Source organism: Aythya marila (genome assembly GCF_965140915.1).
Source record: "Aythya marila genome assembly, chromosome: 5".
Taxonomy (NCBI): domain Eukaryota; kingdom Metazoa; phylum Chordata; class Aves; order Anseriformes; family Anatidae; genus Aythya; species Aythya marila.
Window position 1 is genome coordinate 16,102,505 of NC_139046.1, and position 19,909 is coordinate 16,122,413.

The 19,909-nt window shown below is 44.1% G+C and overlaps 1 protein-coding gene across 2 annotated transcripts in view; it reads left to right on the plus strand.

Moving 5' to 3' along the window:
* Positions 1-19,909, plus strand: part of ITPK1 (inositol-tetrakisphosphate 1-kinase) — a 140,643-nt gene that overhangs the window by 20,396 nt on the left and 100,338 nt on the right. For both annotated transcript variants that reach the window (XM_082762530.1, XM_082762531.1), the window contains exon 3: positions 10,949-10,973. In XM_082762530.1, the coding sequence (XP_082618656.1) occupies positions 10,949-10,973 (25 nt within the window). The remainder of the gene's footprint in view (positions 1-10,948; positions 10,974-19,909) is intronic.

Genomic DNA, 19,909 nt, shown 5'->3' on the forward strand with positions numbered 1-19,909 from the left:
TGTAAGCCATCAGGGTTTGTGTTGAAGAACTTCCTGGCTCTGTCACTTGTTTTTGTGTTACGGAGGGATGTGTGTTTGAGTAACAGCTTGGATCAAAACCAGGTAGTAGCTGTACCCTGTGGCTTATGAAGTGGGCACAACAGGCACGAATTTACAGATAACAACCCAGGCAAGGAATTTTCTCCAGCCAGGGTAGAGATTTCTTGGAGATGCTGTTCTGCCCTTAACAGGTACAGAAACTATCCTGAGTGATGGAGGCTTTGTTTTGCTGCCTCATCTCTGCTCCAGCTCTCTTTTGGCTGATCCTACAGATAGGGATCCTACATCCCTCACTGCCAAAAGCTTCTGGTGTGTTCTTATGAATCCTCTTGACCTACACTGACTTGATATTATAGGGTTGGCAGCAGTATGTTGTACATGTGCTGCATTTCCAACTCCTCAAACTGCAGCCCTGTCTAGTGAGACTGGCAGAAAGCTCTATTCTCTTATCTGAACTTTTTGGTAAGGCTTTTTCTTTCCTCCCTCTAATGGTCACATCAGCTATTAGTATTATTCTGCGTGCCATATAATAAAAATAATCCCTTAACTTGTTGCCTCTCAATTTAGATCCTTTCTCAATGCTAAGTTCATGTAGCTCGCGTTTTATTTGATTTCCAGGATCGTGTGTAATTCATGTAGATCACCAGATGATTCACTGTGGCTCTGTCAAATGCTGTCCTGGTTCTTCTCGGGGAAGTTGGCTGCATGTCAACAAGCAGGATGTTTTGAAACAGTACGGTCATGGCTTGTTGGAAGCCAAGCCTTCATTTTATTGCAAGCCTCTCTAATGAGGCTTCCAAATAAAGTAAAATCATTTTTTGATCTGTGTTGGTGTAAACTCAAGCAGAGGAGTAGGTTGCAGGGGAAGGAATTTCCCGTTATTGTAACTGTCATCTGAATCAGTTCAAACACAGAAAAACAATCCAATTCACTTTGAATTTGTACCACGAATTTCCTGATGGACGCCTTTTTCTCCTCAAAGAGGAGATGAGGCAGCAGAGTGGCACTTCTCACATGCAGTTGCTTTTCTGTCTGCTGCTGACGTGGTTCATACAGAGTTTGGAGGGGATAGGACAGGGTGGGATGATGAATAGCAAAATAAGCATGAAACCCACTTTCAGATGAAACTGGTCTGATGGAAATGCTTTTTAGCCAGCCATTAATTTTGGCCTAAAGAAAAAGCCCTCTTTAAAATAGTGGCTGCATTCAGAAAGGCCCCAAAGTAAAGGCTGAAGCATGAAATGCTGCTCAAAGGGAGCAAACAAAACAGGAACTGGCTGGATGAGCTATGTGAGCCTGAGCTGGTGCAGAGTTTGGGGAGGAAAGATTTCTAGGAACCTCTCCTGCATTAATTGTTTCCTGCAAACCCTTTCCGTGGGTGTCCTTTTAACCTGATGAAACACCAGACTGGTAGCCCTGGGGCTGCGTGTAGCTGCCCACAGTGAGCTGTCCGCACGGGCTCTTGTTGTTGGTTACGTCTGAGTAAATTACTTTGGTTCCATGCATGAAGAGGGAAATCTGTTCGTGTGTATGCAAACAGTGGTCACTTGGTGAGTGCCGGAGACAAGAAATCACAAATGCTCTCAGAGCTGATGACGCTTGAGGGAGACTTGGTGTCTGACTTGCTCTGTGCTGAAACGCTAGGGCCATCCTTTATGCAAAAAAAAAAAAAAAAAAAAAAAAAGAAGCAATCGGGTTTCTGTAGCGAGCAGACATGTTCACTGTCTTAAGTTTCTCTTGTTTGTATAACGAAGCTTTGCATGGAGGAAAAAGCCCCAGACACACATATATCTTACTTGAAGCCTGGCTGGAAATGAATAAACTCCTTTTTGCACGGCAAGGTGCTGAGCTTAAAGAAGTGTTTGATTTCTGCCAAAAAATGCCCAGTCTCTTCCAGAGATCCAAGAAGTAGGGAAAAAAAAAAGTGTATTACACATTTCTCATGAACGTCTCAGTGGGTGTCTGGCCTATGTAAAACTCCTAAGAGGTTTGTTCAAGGCCGCTTGCCAGCGGCTTGGGAAGCTGCAGAGGAAGGTGAGCATTTGGTTTCAGGGTGGTGGAATAAAAGCCACTTCCAAATGAAGGCTTGGTGGGTGCTTTACAGATGCACTGCTCAGAGGGATTCTGGTCTAGGAAGGACAAAATGTGAATAACAGCTCTCGTAAATGAGTGCTCCTAATAGTTTGCTTTCCTGGGTGCTTTTGTGGGTAGCTGTGTGTAGGCTCCAGCAAGAAGATTGTTAAAGATGACCGCCACAGGTGCCTAAAGCTGAGAAAAGCCCTGAAAGGGACAAGTTCTTAGGGGGCAATTGCCAAATGCTTTCAGAAAGTCTGCTTACTGTAGGCTAAGACAGATGGGGCAATCAGAATTGTTGTGTGACCTTGAGAGAGCAGCCCAGCTCACCTTTTGACTGCCTTTCTCTTCTGTTCTCTTTCCCCTTCCAAAAAAAGACAGCTGCCGTCCGCAGAGCTATGCCCATTTTAGGTTAGCTTACCAGATGTGTTGCATTTCTTCAGCGTGAATTCCCTGTTCAAACAGAACAGGGAGGCATTGGGAAGGTTTATATGTAGGGCATGACGTCAATATTTAATCTGAAAGGCTCTCTCTCTCAAAATGGTGAGATATACGGACAGTTAGGTTTACAGGTAAATGCAGATATCCATGCTCTGAAGTTTAAAAGCACTAATGAAACAACTTTCTGGCTGTCCTAATACATGTCATGATTCTGTGTTGTCCCCATGAAAGGAGAAATGCGTGCTGTCTCTGTAAACCTCCTCTCACCTTGTAAGAGCCCCAGAGGCCCTGAGTGTATTTGTTAGCCCAGACACGAGCGGCAGCTGCTTTAATAAGGAGACGCTGGCAGTTGTTACAGTTCTGAGAGAAAGCTGCTTATGAAATATGCATGCAGGTTTTACAAGCCATGGTGTACACGAGTTAAAAATTAAAAACTATATTGAAAAGTAAGTAATTTTATGTTGGGCCATAGTGAACGGAGAGGCAGGAGCCTAAAGGAAGCTCCAGAATAAATGAAGACTTGCTTGCATCTGCCCTACATGTTTTATTTCTGAGAGCTGCGCTCTGTCTAGATAGAAATCTGTATGAGCACCATGATTTTGGTGGCCTAGAAAAAGGGCTTCCACAAAGGTGGGGTGGGGCTTTATCCCCCCTCACTTTGACAGCCTTACTCTGCTGGGATAAAAACGTGTTCTTCTCTGCCCTTCTCATCCTGTTTTTCTTTGCCAGTCGGAACGGACCTACACCTCAGTCTAGTTTTTTTCTCTAGTACAAGATCCCCCTGAGGCAGCCTCTAACTGGCCAGCTCGGGAGGCTTTGGCAGTGAGCAGCAGTGCGGGCTGCAGGAGGCAGAAGCTGGCCGCATCCTCAGGCAAGAGCTGCAGTCCGCACTGAGCTGCGTGCTGCTGCAGAAAGCTGGCTCCTAGCACCTCAGCTGTGGTGTTTAAAGGCAGGCGAAGCTCTGGTCTCTGGACAGTTTTATAGCTAGGTAGGCTGGAGGGCCTTGGTTCAACTCCCTGCACGTTGCACCAGCTCTTGTCAATTCTTAGTTCCTGTTGCAAAAGATGTGGCCTGTGAAAGGAGGCAGGCAGAAGGCTCAATCAGCTCCTCTGATGCTGATCAAGGGTTTACTGGTAAAGCTGTTTTGCTCAAGAGTGGTACTGCTTGGAAGCAATGCGGGGCCAACATAATTATGGTGGAGTTTGGAGGAGTTGTGCTTCAGCTGACTTCAGATTTGATGGTATCTCAGCCACAGAGCAGGCATTTCACTAATGCTTTTTGCTAGTTTTGCTTGAGAGATGTCTGAGCATAAAGTTATGACTGGCTTTTGGGAGCTTCAGCATGAGAAACATGTTAGCTGTAGGCACAGGAGCTTCAGGATATTTCCTAAGAGCAAACGTCTCCAATTAGCTGCCAGCAGGGTTGCTGAGTATTTCTTTAAATTTACTGCTCTTTGTTCCATGTTACAGTTCGTGTCCATACAGTGTGTGACCATCCCAACTTGTTCACTTTTTGGAACAGCATTGTTCTGTCAATCCTTTTCAATCCCGCTTTGCACAGCGGCTTCCCGTTACGTTGTGCTTTCTGAGCACGTCGTGTGCGCTTTTACTTGCAATGAACAAGGTGATGAAACGGGCTTCTCCGAGCAGCCAGTGAGAGCGCAGTTTAATGCTCTGTGCTGTTTGGGATGGAGGGCCATTGCTTTGAGTGCTGGTGTGGGCTCGTGAAATTAACTGCTGAAGATGATTTCCTCTTAGGATTCCACTTAAGTTGTCATCTGGAAAACTGAAAACTCATCTGCTTATTAAAACTCAGCTGGTACAGGCAAGAAGTGGCAGGACCCCTTACCGCTAGCTTTCAGCCTCGAGCAGTTCTGCCATTACCAGCCACAATGCTGGTGAAAACTTCAAGTCAACGTGAGTTTTCTGTTCAGCTTCAGTCTGGGAGCCCTTTCGTGGCAAACCTTTCAGTATGGCTTCAGTTTCCTTGCATTCCAACTCAGTACTAGCATAACAAAGAGACAGTAATGTTTGCCTTCCCATTTCAGTATAATAGCTGTTAAGAAATTGGAAATAGGTTTTCCTGTATTTTGGCAACATCTGGAAATCCAGAGGTAAACAAATTACCCATCGGCTAACTAATGCACCTCATCAACGAGAGGACTGCCCTTCTTTCCCAAATTGTGTGACGATTCCCTTGACGAAGAACACCTGCATACTTGATTTGCAGGGCTCCAGTGACAATGGAGAATGAACTTTTTAGGATCTTCTTGATAGCTAATGACTTACTCTGTGATACAAGAGAACAAGAACCTAGTAATTTGTGACTGCTGGCTTAAACTAAGTTCAGAGGAGGTTTGCTAAGAACAATACAGAATGTAAATTTTTAGAAGTTTGGATTCAGAGAATAAAATCTACTCTTTAATACTTTTATGGTTATAGTACCAAGTTTTATCAACGCATGCAGAAAACTTCTGCCTCAGTGTAACATTTATTTGCTCTCCAGTGCCACAATATGTTCAATTGTGCAATGTTTTTCATATTATAAACCCTTTTGTGTGAGGTTATTTACATTTTACAAATGAAAAGTGCGATGTGTCTGTATGTTTCTAGAAGCCTGTGATAGCTTCTAAAGTAAAAGTTAAAAATATGTGAAAGATGAACTGTATCTGTCCCCAGCAGCAACACTCTTCTGCCTTGTGAGTGTGCTGCCCCTTCTCAGGTGTCTTTCAGCCATCACCTGTGCCTTGTGACCTTAGGAAGGCTTTTGAAAGGGATGGGTCATGTGTTTGCTTTTTGCACAGGGTCATATTAACAGTAGGGTGATTGGGGTCACGGGGAGACAAAGGGAGCTTGGCAGAGGGAGGACGTGTATGCTCTCTGCAGTGCTTAAAGAGGCTAAAGAGGCAAGCGGTTTATCGAAGCCAAAGGATGGGGCTGGAACAATTTAGCATGCAAATCTGAAGGACTCTGACCCTTAGGAATTATGTCCTGTAATGGAAGATGCAGTGCCAAGGCAGCTTGGTTTGAAGATGATTTTTAAGAAGTTTATAAAGACAGCACGTGGTGTGGCTGGCTGCCATAGCTGGAAACTGGATCTGCTAACGTCTGAAGGTCCCCCTGGTGTTGTGTGCCTGTGGTTGAAGGCTAACCCCTGCATAATTGCTCATAATTGCCATCAGGTACTAAATATGTCTTTGAATGTCTGCTAGGATGAATAGCTCGTTGTCTTTAATCATTTTCTGTGCAGCTGTTAATCATTCCTTCTTCCCACGATGGCTCCTCAATTTTTTTCTTAAAAGACAGTGGTTTTGTGTCCCTGCTGGGAAAACAGTGAGCATGGGCTCCCAGACCTTGGGGTCACTAGTTTCAGGAAGAATGTCCTGCAGAGGTCAGCACCACTGATGTGTCTCGAATGTCCAGTTTAAACAGAAGAAAACAGAACCTTTCAAGTTTGTAGTTAATGACTTGATGGCTTTTATGACTTTGGTACTTAGAGATTTTATTTCTGCAATGCCTGTTCTTTAATGCTGAAAGTAGTAACCCTGTTCTGTTTCCTTAACCCGTTACTGAAGCTTAGTCTTAAATTGCCCATAGTCACTGAATACTATTTCCTCTGCTTACCGTTTGAAGTGTCTGGTTTCTTTTGTGGCTTCCTCCTCCCTGCAGCTTAAACCTCTGAAGTCTTGATGTTGGATGCTTCAGTTTGTCTTTGGTCTGGCAGCATAACGGGTTAGTGGGTTTCTAGCTGGCTTTTTGCTCTGAGGTGCCGCTGAATGTCTGCCTGTGTCGTGGTGGGAAGCTGAGGTGTGTGGAAGCATTGTGGTGCCTCAGGTAAACACGAGAGTGATGCTGCTGCCTGCCCTACCAAAACGCTCTTTGATTTTCTGGTCCATTTGCTGGCCCTGTGTTCTGTTGCAGCTCTCAAAGGAGCACTTTTGTAGCTGTAAATGGGATAATATAATGCTCTCAAGATGTAGAGAAGATCAGATGGTTCTACCAAATGTCATGTGTGAAGGGGATGGCAGTGTAAAAATCACTTACAGTGCCGTAGTCTCTGATCTACAGGGGCTTCTATTGCAAGAACTGTTCCCTATTTATAAAAACAAGGATGAAATGAAATACACAAATGTGGCTACCCTCTGTGATTTTTGTGCTTAAAAGGTCCTCTGTGACAGCCAGAAGTCTAATTTCTTCAGCCCATTTAAAGAGCACTTAAAGCTCTAAATGATACCTCTTCTCTCCTGTACTGCATTGTCTGTTGCTACCTGACTGTACTTTACTGCCTTCTCCTTTGGATCTGTGATGCTTTACAGAGAGAGGGAGAAAGCTGAGGATTTCCCCCCCCACACACACATCCCACTCCAAATGCCAGCTTCTCACCCATTTCAGTCATAAATCTTTCAAAAATACTGACCAAAGAAGAGAAAATGCTTACTGAAAGGTACAAAGAGTTGGATTTAAGTTGGCAAAACTACCTCTGATTAATTCCCTGCTTAATAGATTGAGAACAAAAAATAAATAAAAATTGCCCCTGTTACAGCTGTATCTACTAGTATTTCAGGTGCCTTCAGTTAACTTCAGTTAACAGTGTGAGCTGGGGCTGCTGGTTGCTTGCATCTCTCATGGGCAGTTCTGAGAAATGATAAAAGCAAGGATCCTGGCAGATGTCCCCTGAGGGAAGTGCAGGGTACTCTGCTGGTGGAGAACCTGGTGCAGATTATCTGAGCTCGCCTTTGTGCCTGGAAGAGGAACAGGATGTCTGTGAGGCTGTGGATGGTCGGCGTTTGCTGGTTTTCACACTTTACTTTGGTATTGTTTGCATTGTGTCTTCCTGTGTCTGATAATTTCAGTGTGGTGGAAAGCCGTGGCGGCTGCAGGTTTTTTCTCTGATTCATTAATATTTATGCAGCTCCCTTAGAAGCCAATATATGGCTTTTCTGGAAAAATGCTTTTTATGTTTTATGTCAGAGTAATATATTATTATTATTTGCTATTTTTTTTAAATGTGTGCATCTGGAGGTGAAACATTCTCACATATGAGAAAATGAACTTCTCTGCATGCATTAATAACTTCTTAGGCTATTAAAACAGATATCATGATTGCTTTTTACTTTTCGAATTGTAAATTATTTGGTATTTTTCAATCCATCACTCAGACCAGACAGCAAAAATATGCTACTTAATTGAACCATGGCTGTAATGTATGACCTGAGCATCGTTTTCCCTTTGTAACTGTCATTCTCTATAACGTTCAGGTCCTGCATGCCACGGGGAATTAGTGCAAGCTGTTTACTTTGGTTGTTTGCTTGCTTTAACATCCAAAGCTATTCTGCATAGTTTGAGACTGTGATAAAAAACAGTTCATTGGCTCATAGTAACTTGATATCGAACACTTTCCTAAATCCATAGGTCATCTGAGCTTAAACGTGATTTCAACTGGTGTGGTATTGATTTTAATCATTGTTGTATGTGGTGAGGCTCGCGTTATCCCATAGAGCTGTGCATTGGCTTCAGGTATACAACTAATCAATCGTAACAAGCTTCTGGGTTTTATTCAGTGTTGTAGGCAACTTATATGTCTGTTTTATCTTTAAATGCTGTAGTGTATGATTAAATGAGAGCTTTGCCCTGAAGTTAAGTGTATGCTGGAAGCACTAGTCAGAAATTTGTGCTGCCCTGGGTAGGTCTCCATAGGCTTAGGTGTACTTACTGTGCCAGTTGAAGGCATCAAAGTTTTGCTGTAAATTAAGTGTTTGGTTTTACCACTTTCAACCACTTTTTCCCTTCTCTTTTTCCCCAGAGGTTCTCTGACATTTGCTTAAATATTTTTCTTCTCCTTGGGCTGATGACTGCAGTGTAGGATTCCTGTCTAGATGTTCTTTGCAATGCAGTGCCTCTTCAAAACAGTGACCTCTGGGAGCCTTGTGGAGAACTGACCAGTTTTCAAACATCTGCTCAAGGAACGCAGGCAGACAGTCTCACTTTGACACAGTTTTGCTGCCTCTTTGGAGGGAGGAGGGAAATATGGCAAGCAAGGATCTGTCTTTCTGAAGCCCCTCAGAAAAACGGGCCTGCTGTGGGTTGCCACCACCTGGGTGTCAGGCTACGTGGAGGGAGGGAAGGAAGGCTCATGGACAGAGCAGGGACTAGCAGTGGTCATGGTGCCAGGGGACAGCACCTTTGGGTCAGGCCTTGTTCCTGCCTTGGGCACATTCCTGCGCCCCTCGCTGCAGCCTCCCCCAGCAGTTAGCTCGGCAGTCTCCTCAGCACCACCACCGCATGTCCCTCATGGATGGCCCCTCATAGGCCTGTCTGTCACCTGTGGCCTGCAGCCAGCTTCCTTCTGCCTGTTAATTTTAGGGGGTCCTGGAGTGTGTGTGCTGGACCAGCTTGCTTTCCGTGCCAGGCCCCAATCCTTTTCGCCTGGGATGTGGGGCAGTTGGTGCAGTTATGTGGTGCTGCGTGCTCAGCACGTGTTGTGTAATACAAAAAAAAAAAAAAAAAAAAAAATGCTATTTTGGTAGAGGACTTTTCCCAAATTAACTAATCCTCAAAATATGTATGCTTCTATGGTTTCTTGTCTCCTGGGTTTAAGTATTAAAAGTTCTAATGTTTCAGATAATCAAAGGAGAAATCCCACTCGTGAGAAAAAGGAAGACCCAGCGCTGTGAGCCAACCTCGCTAATCGCCGTCTCCTTCCCGTACCTGTTTAAGTGTGTGTGTTGGCATACCCAGCACCCAGTGCCTCTCCATTAAATCCCAGTAAATTTTTGAAGTCCACTTTGAGGGCATTGTTGAAAACCTTTAGACCAATTCTTTCTGAAGTGGCTCTGGCAGCCAGCTTGCAAGTATTTTTCTTCAAAGTAGGATAAAGCTTACTCAGTGTGTATGCATGCATGGCAAAAAATGCAGCCTTTCCCATCAACCTCTATCCTTCAAGGAGCTCTGGAGCAGCCCTTTCTGAAGTCTTCTGTATTTTAATGGGAGTTTGGAGTTATTCTGTTTACTCCCGGGCAGACACAGCAAAAATGTAGCTCGTTTTGTTATTTTAAGTCTTAGCTTCTACTACTTGGAATGCTTCTGAGTGGGCTGTTGCACTGATCTACAAAAAAGCACTTCCTACCTCATATTTCTTGTTTATCTTGCTTAGCTGTGTGAAAGTCATTGTTTCAACAATTTGGCTATTAACTCTTTCTCTGCAAGAGTCGTCTTTTTTTCTTCCCAAAGCACAGTTGGAATGCATCTGGCTAGCCTCAGGTGACGTTCTGCAGCAGCGCTTCCCACGCTGTAATGGCAACGTATCAATCGGCCACCGTTTGTGGGCTGCCGTTATCTGTAAGAGGGCTTTGAAATACTCTGTAAGAGGTGCTTGGTTTCATTTTCTTTTTAATTTCCTTGCTGAGGAAGGATGAGCTCTGTTGTGGTTGTGCAGTGCACGCATGCTGCATCTCGGCCAGAGAAACTCCAGGCTTGTGAAGTGTAAGAAGGGAGCAATTTGTGTCGTGGATGCTGATGGATTGCCTGTCCCTTTGGGCAGCTTTGTAATGGCTTTCCAAAAGAAAGACTTACTGTATTGGACAGAAAACTGGAGGAACCATTGTGTATTCAGCAGTGTGCAGCACTTGTGACTGGGGACGACAACACAGGCGCCCTTAGATAGACGGGTGCTGCAGACAGAGGCGGGCACCACTGCTCTGTGGCCTGCCCCAAAAGGGTCTTTGACTTTCACATATGGGATTAGTGGGAACGAGGAAGAGATTCCAGTCATGTCCTCGCTGAGGCTTTTCATTCTTAAATTAAATTCCCTACATCTTCGAAGTGAGAAGAAGGTTATAATATATTTAAATAGCCTGCATATAGTGGGAAAGTGGTCTGGTGTAGGAACGGCTAGGCTCTGTGCCAGGGATTCAGTTCTACTCTTCAGACTGAAGCAGAAGTGGGTTGTTTTCCTTGATAACGTGTCAAATGCAGTGACTGAGCACTGTTGTGTTGCATGCACCTGAATCTCAATTCTTATGCTGGCAGAGAGATGAGCCACATCTACAGATCTGCCTGGGCTGGCTCTACCAGTTGCAGCCCTCAGCGTTTCGATGTATGACCAAAATCGAGGTGTGCCCACCTCTGCTCTCGGGACAGCTGCAGCGTTCCCAGCAGGGCAGCAGCTCAGCATGTCTCCTGCATCTCTCCAAGGCCACGGCTCAGAAGCTGCCCAGGTGCTTCCTAGGCAGGGAACGGAACCAGGGAAGTGCTTGCCTGAATCTGAATTGGGTACCAACGTGCAGATTTTTATTGTTTGTTTTCTAGTGTGAAGTAATGCTTTTCCATTAGTGTTTGTTTTACATATTTCTCATGTTTCCAATAATAACCATTCCTTTTTTTCTTTTCTTTTTCAGGAAAAGAGGAGTAGAAGTAGTACAGGTGAGTAAAAACTATATTCGGTTATTTTTTTTCCATTCACTTCTCTGCTATGAATACTGTTTTTGGAAACAGTGGATCCTCTTTTGTGGCATATGTTGATCTTAGCTAGTCGTAAGCAAACAGGTATCCAAAGTGGAGATGAAGTTGTTTTTTCCCACGTTTGTTCATGAGTAAGATGTGGTGGTTGATGAGGTGATGTTAGTCTGTGCTTACTGCTCTTGAGGATGGTCAGGCCTGTCAGGAGTAGGAGCTGTTCTTTGAAAAAAAACAGTGGCAGACGGCAAGTTCTTGCAACCCAGGGCACAGAGAAGTGGCGCTGGACTGCTGTGGGGCTTTAGCCCATCTACTGTGAAGTTCAGGTGTTGGCTGTTTTGTGTTTCCCAGTTCTGAATGGCTGTATTCACATGAGATGGCACTTAAGTGATGATGCCAACTTGTAAAAGGAGTTATGTTACCTTGACAGCTGTGTTGCTGTGAATAATACCTCAGAGAACTGTAGCCCTGGAAGATCAAAGGGGGAGAAATGCTCTTTCCTTCTGGCCTATTTTGTCTGCTTTAGAAGAGCAGCATATCATAGATTTCACTCTTCCTGGTGCTTACTCGGCGTGTGGTTATTTGAGAGCTGCGTGGTATTACAAGGAAGGAAGGCACATACTTTACTGGCTGGATTTAACCATATTTCCAGCAGCCTTTTGCTGCTACAGCATCATCTTCCTTACTTTTACCTCCTATTGCTCATAGCTAAGGAGCAGCTTCTTTTATCAGTTCTGATACAGCCTCCCCAGGCTGATAAATACAACCAGCATGTGTAAAGCACAGCTTCACAAGCAGCATGGGGAGGAAGGTAGCCTGTATTTCTGTCATTCTGTGACACACTATTACTTTGATAGTAGTCCAGTGCTTTCCAATCCACTATCTGCATTTGTTTTACGTGCCTAGTGCCTGCTGCATACACATAAGCAGCAAGGTGGCTGTATGAGATGAATTCAATGATACTCTGATTAGCTGAGCAGAGAACAAATTCCATTTTATCTATTGGGCTGAAGTTGCAGTCCTTCAACATGTTGCTTCAGTTAGTCTTCGCTATATCAATGTATGTAGGATGCACGAATGCTTTTTTTTGCTGATGTTTGTGTAGCTTAGTGGCTAGTCATTTCTTTATTGGAAGAGCGTTTTGCAAAACACGTGGACAGAACTAGACAGGACTTGTGTAGAAATGCTTCATGGTTTCAAATTTCCCAGCATAGCTGAGATGCCAGACTAACCTGTACTGGGAGTTTGTGCCCCAGAGGCACACCTGGAACACTGATGCCTGCTGCTCTGCTGGAACAGGGTGAATGGCCACGTGCAATCATGACTTGCCCAGCACATGCGTTGCTTAATATGTCCTGATGCGCGTACTTGTAGTGAGCGAGGGATGTCTCAGAAGTGTGCTCTTTTCCCATCCAGCGTTACTAGAAAGCTTTGCTTGTGTCACCTCGTGCATCTGTTCCGCTAGCCCTGCTTCTGATTGGGGATGTCTTGGTGTCAATCTGCTGGACAAAGTTTACTTAATAGAGGGAAAGTTGTTTACCTGTGTTGAGCAGTAGAGTTTTTCATTTGTTTCCCCTTCTCCTTTAAGGAACTTACTCTGTTGTGAGCTGTCTTGAGGGAAGCCAGCTCTTATGCCCAGCAAAAGACAAGCAACTCAAAACAGAAGTACACAGACTGTTTTTCTGTTTTCCTCTTAACATAAATTCAACTTTTTTTTTTTTTTTTTTTTTTTTCTGGCTGCAGGCATGCTTTCCAGTTAGAAGTAGTGAGTTGAGAACTAAGGTTAAGTTACTGGCTTCCAGGTAGCACGATGTACTGGGATGCGTCCAGGCTCTGCAGCAGAGCTGTTGCCGTACCAGCCCCAGTGGTGTTCTGGGCACCGTGCTGGCACAGCTGCACAGCACAGGGAACAGCCACAGCTCCCTGGGGAGGTGTGGGGGCTCTCAGAACCTCAGATGTTCCCTGTCATCCCCTCGGTTTTCTTGCTGACTCCTCCAGCCCCTTGCAGCCGCCTGCTCAGCTGGAGTGACTTGAGCTGGTGGCCCAGGGTGGGGATGTGCTGCACAGTGACTTGTGCCCCAAGCACATCTGCTGTGGCCACCGCACAGGCAGTGGGTCAGTAAGTGCTTCAACAGAAACATTTCTTCATAGTTTCTACCCTCACCATTTCAAGGGAGAGGCTACTTCTAAAGTTATGCAGTGATTGCCTAATGAGGCATTAAGAGAAATAAATAAATTCTATTTTCTATTGACAGAATTTAGCAAAGATAGGATTTGCATCATTTCTAAACCATAAAGCTGGTTTTGAACTCTTGTTAAAAAAGCTTGGTTTTGTTCAGTTTCAGCCCTCCAAATTAACGTGGGGGCAAATTCAGAATTGCAAATTGTCAGTTCTTCTTCAGCCAGTAAAGCGTCCTGTTTCTTATGACTTTGTCCACTGGTGAGGAAAAGAAAGAACATCTCCATATACCTTGTTTTTCAGGAAAAAAAAAAATCTGTTTGGCTTAGTCTAGAGAGGTTAAGATTGAAAACATGTGCAGTGAAGTGGAAATCATCACAAGTACCTCTGATGGGGACATGCATTTATTTTTGTTTCACAAGCTATGCAAATCCAGGATAATTAGCTGCAGCCCTTTGGCTTCTGACAAATTGCCAGTTCAGTCTTTGTGTGACAAAGTTTGGAGCCTTCGTACTTCTCGCGACTTCAAAGGCCTTTCAGGCATTTCCACACCCAAATTTTCCTAGAGCTCTAGCACACTTCTTTTTTTAATATTAAAATAGTTAAGATTTCCTATTTTCCATGGATATTTTTGGTTCTAACGAGCACTAATGCTCTCTTTTATCTTAGAGAGATGTTCTTTCTAGTCAGTTGGCTATAAAAGTGGGATTAGTCATTGTATTTCAAGCTGCACATTTTTTAATAGCAATGGGATATGGAGGACAACATGTTTTTCAGTGTGGAACAGCTGATTGTAGTAGTTACAATGGTCTAGGCTGCTTTTTTGGTTTCCTTTTTTTTTTCCCCTCAGGTCTCTGGGAATTGAGATATTTGAAACCTTTTACTTCTAAGAAGAAAACTGTCCCTTGAGCTCTGGGTTTTACTGAAGACAGCGAAGGAGAATTAAGGGTCCTTTCCCCCTTTCTTAAATCTTCAGTCAAAGTGGAATACCAAAGACAACAGTTTCCACTAATTGTTGCCAGGGAACGGTTGTTTTCTAGAAATGCGGGAGGTTTATTTTCATACGCAGTATTAATGGAATAAGCCTGGAACAGCGGCGTTCTAGCTGGGAGAAGGGAGCTTATAAAACATATATCCAACAGCACGGACAGAAAGATGTGACTGGAGAGCTTCCAAAGCAAGCATGTTTCTTGATGTTGGAGAGTTGGTACAGGCAGAAGAAAGTTTGTTTTTACATGCATGCCAGGCCATTACTCCAGTGCTTGTTCTCAATATGGCAGTCAGCTTTGCCTTAAATGCAGTTTTGGAAGTGATGCTACAAGAGCCCTCCAGCCCTCCCCAATCTAGATAGTGTAGGCACTTTGGCTTGTAGGCAGGGGGCTGCTGGTCAAGGTCTTGAGAAGAGAGTGATGCTGCTTAGCTTCTGTGCTACGGCGTGCATTTGGATGTCTCAGAATAGGGTCTTCCAAAAATGTAGTGATGAACAAAAATTTCAGCTTCATCCCTTGGAAACAGCAGGACCGTGGAAAGCCACATCTCCAGCTGAATCCCGTCTCTGATCCTTCCCAGTAGGGATCTTCTGCAGTAGGGTCTTCTACAGGAGACCCTCCTGGCACTGAAGGAGCAGCCCTGCCCAGCAGGAGCAAAACGCGGGTTCCAGTGCAGGGAGGGATGTTTTTGGCACGCCGCTCCGCATTGCATCAGCAGGCTGGTCAGTGAGGTACAGCATGCTCCTTTCTGGTCCAGTGGGGAAGAATAAATACACATCTGCTGGGGCAGGGATGGAAGAGAAAACAGCAGAATGCTTCCAGCATGCGGATTAAGCAGATTAAATAAATGAGCGCTTATTCTTAAAAATTAGACCAAGTAAGCCAATCCATCAAAATGCAGTTAGAGCTTGATTTTATTCCCGGGGAGTGAATGACAGATCTGTGAGGAAATTTTTGTGGCTCAGAGGTGTGCAGCCTCTTACTGACTGGTTTGATTGCTTGCTTTTGACTTTGCATCCCACTGGCTCTGAGCGAGGTGTGGGCTCTGAAGTCACTTGCAGCAATTTCTTGGTGAGTGAAAACATTACTAAGATTTAGAAATCTGCAATGAATGCCTTTCAGGTTTGAGCTTGTACTGCTTTGGCCCATGGAGCCAGCTCTGCCCAGCCCTTTTGTCTTCTCCTGTCTCCTCAGTATGTCATGATGAGGTAGTGATGCCTAACAAAGCTAAAGGCTGGGGGTTGGGATGTCTTGGGTGGAAATCCAGTCACTTTGGGAGCTCTGCCAAAGGTTTTGCTGAGTATAAAGGGGCTAAGATTGCAGTGGGGAGGTGCCTCGTGTTGTCACTTACTGCAGGCACTTTGGGCAACTCCCTTAGAAACTCTGCCTCCCTTTTCTAATGAAGATGGAATGCCATGTACTGGGATGCCATTTAAGTTGCTTTCAGATATCTTAGAGGGAAAGACATAGAATAAGGTGGGTGTGTAAAGGAGAACTGGAGAATTAATGGACACTGATTTCTGAAGATTGCTGTGCATAGCACGTTCTCAGCCATCACAAGGTGTCTTCCCAGATACTTCAGTGAACTGTAAAGATTCATAAATCCATTCTCAAGTAACAGGATAAAAATAAGACCCTGAAGGAAATGCTGTATTAAATGAAATCCTGTATTTGCCTCCTTTTGACTACAAATACCTTGCAGCATGCAGGCCAGTCCTGGCACAGAAGGGCAGTTAGATATTGCTTTTGTTAATCAGGGTTACCGCAGTGGTGCCCATGGGCCAGCTAGGAATAAGCTTTAATTTTAGGCTGCTTTAAACAATAGGATTATTTGTCTCACTGGATGCAGGTGTTATGATATAGTATCAAACCAGGGCAGGTGGAGTGTGTAACTCAGGAAATGCCTATTTTAAAACCAATCTGCCTCATTTGCGGCTCGCTGCAACTGCAAAGTGTATGTTGAAGTACAAATGTGTGTGTAGCTCTTTAGTCTTTTTCTTCAGACGTCTTTTTTTCTTGGAGTGGCAAGGATGAGGAATTGATTAGATACAGGTCCAAGGATCCTAATGCCGAGATGTCCTCTCACAGCTCAGTGACAATCCTTTGTCAGTTGTGGGGTGAAATCATTTGGTTCTTCTGCACACGTAGAGCTACAGACTTCATGCTGTGATGGTAGCTTAAACTTTGCTCTCAGTCCTGGGGTTTTGTTCTGGAGCAACAGTGATGATGTTCCCTTGGGAGAGATGATTGTGGTTTCTAGCATAGCTAAGACTTGCTTGCTTCAAGCAAAAGCTTTATAGAGAGGGTATCATCAGACCAGTAAAGGAGGCTATCTGCATGCCCACCTTCAGTGAGGGTGCTGGTAGCTCTGAGCTTCCAGTGGACTCTGGAAGACCCCTGGAGTTTGGGAAAGGCTTTTGCTATACATTGTTGACTTCCTTTCTCCAGCTTCTGCAGAAATTACTTCTTTGATCTTAGCCGTGACCTGAGATACTTGCAGCTGGAAACCTATTGTATTGTATGTTTGTTTGCTCCTCTGGTGCTTTACAGTTAAATGAGGTAAATGTACTGGTGTCACGGGATTGAATGATGTGCCAGTAATGGTAGTCACAGACATTAAGCCATAAAATTTCTAAACTTGCTGTGTTTGGTCTTTGGCCAATGTGTGCTGAGAATTTCTTAAAGCCAAACAGAGGTTGCCCCTGTTTAAAACAGGACACTTTCAAACACAGCGAGACCTGGAAGTGTTTACTGAACTCAGCTGCCTTCATGCAATTGTAGCAGGATGAGGCAGAAGAGTGGCTTTAACATAATCCTTCAGTCAGAACAACTGAAGTTCTTTTTTCCCCTCTTATTTTCTTGACACCAGTGTGGACCTCTCTTTGCTGCATATCTAAGGGTATGCAGATCAGACAAATATAAGGTTTCTGCACATGCTGTGGATGTTTTCTATGACTTTGGTTATTTTGCAATATCTTTCATCTTCTAAGAGTTAGCATTGATGGAAAACACTCATGGGCTTTTTAATAGTTTAATTACAGTCTTCTTATTTTTTGAGAGGTATCTTTGCACTGCTGACCAAAAGCACTTAGCTTAGGGTGGGAATTGTTCGATGTCATCTGAGGATGAAAGGAGGGAGCCAGGAAAAATTCAGATGATCGTAAACATAGTTCCTCTAAAATGAGATAGCAGTGGGGCATCCAAAATGTGTTTCTTCTTAACGTGAGGTCACATTTATGGAAAAGTTGAGAGCTGTGGTTTGTTTGTTAGTTTGTTTGTTTTCATCCTTCTTCTCTCGCATGACTTGTCAAAAGAGACAGCTGCTGCAGCCTCCTAGATGAGATGAATGTGGTGCTCTGTTGGCCATGCCAAGGAGGGTCCAACCATTGTTAATGAATGGATTGAAACAGCCAGTAGATGGATATGATCTGTCCGAAGTGGTCCCTTTGTAAATGGTGGAAACAGGGTCACTTCTTTTGGAAGAGAAGATTCAGGGCAGGGGTTTGCTTTCCTTGCACAGACCGTGGAGGGAGCTTGGAGGTAGGAGCCTCCTCCAGCAGGTTCACATGAATTTCTCTTGCTCAGATTTGTGCTGGGGACATAACTGTTAGTGTACTTGTAGATGGTGGCTACCAACAAAATATTGGATCTGTATAAATCCCAAAGACAGAGGAACTGCAAAAGCTGCTGATGAGCTTTGTCCATGTAGCAGTACAGCACAGTGTTATGGTAGTTTTAGACTGCACCCCACTTCTTTCCCTCCCGCTGACTCTGTCATGAAGCTGCGTGGTTTTGTCCCTCAGAGGCTTGGTTTCTGGGTGCTTTCACCGTGATCCTGCTGGGCTTTAAGAACAAGACACGTCCAAGCCTGTATTCAGTCTATAGCATAGATTCATCACTGAAAGAGTGATGCCTCAGTATGTTTTAATTGTTCTTTTCTTATATTCATGTTATTCTTGTAAAGAAGACAAAAGAATTAATTGTTGCACTTATTACAAATGAATAAAAGCATATAAAGAGAACTTGACCTCTGTAGTTGTTGTAAGTTTGGGTGTTGACCTGTAGGATCCTAAGGCAATGCTGCAAAATAACCAGTCATTAATGTATCAGGCACTTCAATCATGATTAAAAAATAAATAAGTTGTGGATGTTGCTCCTTTGTCTTTGAAAAATGGTATAACAGTCGTTATGAGCAGGAAAGCAGAAACCACAGACCTATATACAAACCATAGACTGCTTCTGTCATTATAAAACAATGGATTTGCCTTGTACTACTGTTCTTTGGCTGTTATTTTAGGGTCCAGGGTAACGCAGTGTCTCACTGCATCTCACTGTCACAATTTTTTCAACCTAAGGTTGCTTCAGTAAGTTATCGTTGCCTCATTTAGTTTCCCAACTGGTATTCCCTAAATCAAAGGGGTTTCATACCCAATTTAAGGTTGCTATACCTGTCAACTTGCATGTATGTCGTGTCCCTGTTTGAGTGCTTGTTCTAAGGTGGGTGTTCACCTCAGTAGTTACTGAAGACTTAAACTAAATCTTCCCAGCACCTTGCCAAAGCGCAAACAAGTTATTTACAGTGTTTTGACAGTCATCTGAAGATGGGATGGAAAAGATGCCGTTGGGACTGAGCTAATACTCTGAGACTGAGCAAGAGACTGAAACGTAAGGGAAACAACTGCTGCAGAGGAATTTCTGGCTGACTTTGCAAACAGAAAAAAGCTTTTTAGCTTGCTTTGTTTTTGTAGTAAATTGTTGATTGGAGCCAAGAGCTTCCTTTACTCAGAGGTCTAAGTGCATCTGAAAATGTTTTCTTGTGCAAGGATCTTCATTGCACAACTCTGCTGTCCTGTAACCTTAACAGCACAGTTACCGAGTTAAAATTGTCCATTGGCTAACAGATAGAAAAGATTAGAGAACAAGCTAATTGCTGTCTATAGAGAATTTATGTTGATGGCGGAGAGATCGTTTGTACTTCAGGCTAGCTTGGAAAATGTTTGTTCTTGTGACCGAGAGGAGCTTATCTTGTAATATCCTTTCCTTTATGGTAACATCCTTAAGTGGCTGAAAAAAGAACAGCAGCTATAGAGGGGGAAAGCAGAATTTCTGCTTTTAAACTGTAAGCACAGAGCAGTTTGACAAGAAGCCAGAGCAGATTGGATGTTCATAGGCCTGCTGCGACGAGTTGTGTGGCATTCAAGCCCTCAGTGGCTGCTTGTCAGTGAGCTAAGTGACTGCAAACGGGGGCAGAGAGAGAATTTGCTCCTTGCAGGTGACAGATCCTCCCTCCCCCCCATCCCCATTCCAGGGATGTCCAGTATGGTCCAGGGCTTACAAAGCCTTTTAAGGGCTGGTTGGTGTAGTGTAATGTACTAACTTGGGGCGCTCAGCCCTTTGTGCAGCAGCTCAAGGGCTTGTATTTCCTTCTGTGTTGTTGTAAATTTGGTCTGACTTCAGTAAAAGGTGCAGAGGAGGAACAAGGATGGATAGCAAGACATCCCGTGGTCAGTGGGTTTGTGCTGTGGAAAGTTAGAGAGGAGAGTAAACATTTTCCTAGCTCTTCAACTTCCGACGTGTCTGTTTCCTATTCTTTTACTTTTTTATTTTCCGATGGCAAAGTGCTGACGTAGTTGTTCATGATTCCGTGAGGTCTGAAGATTCGGCAGGTCTGCTTTCATCCTGCTCCTGGCATCGGTCACCAAGTCCCCGCTCTGCCAGCCGACCTGCGCCATTGC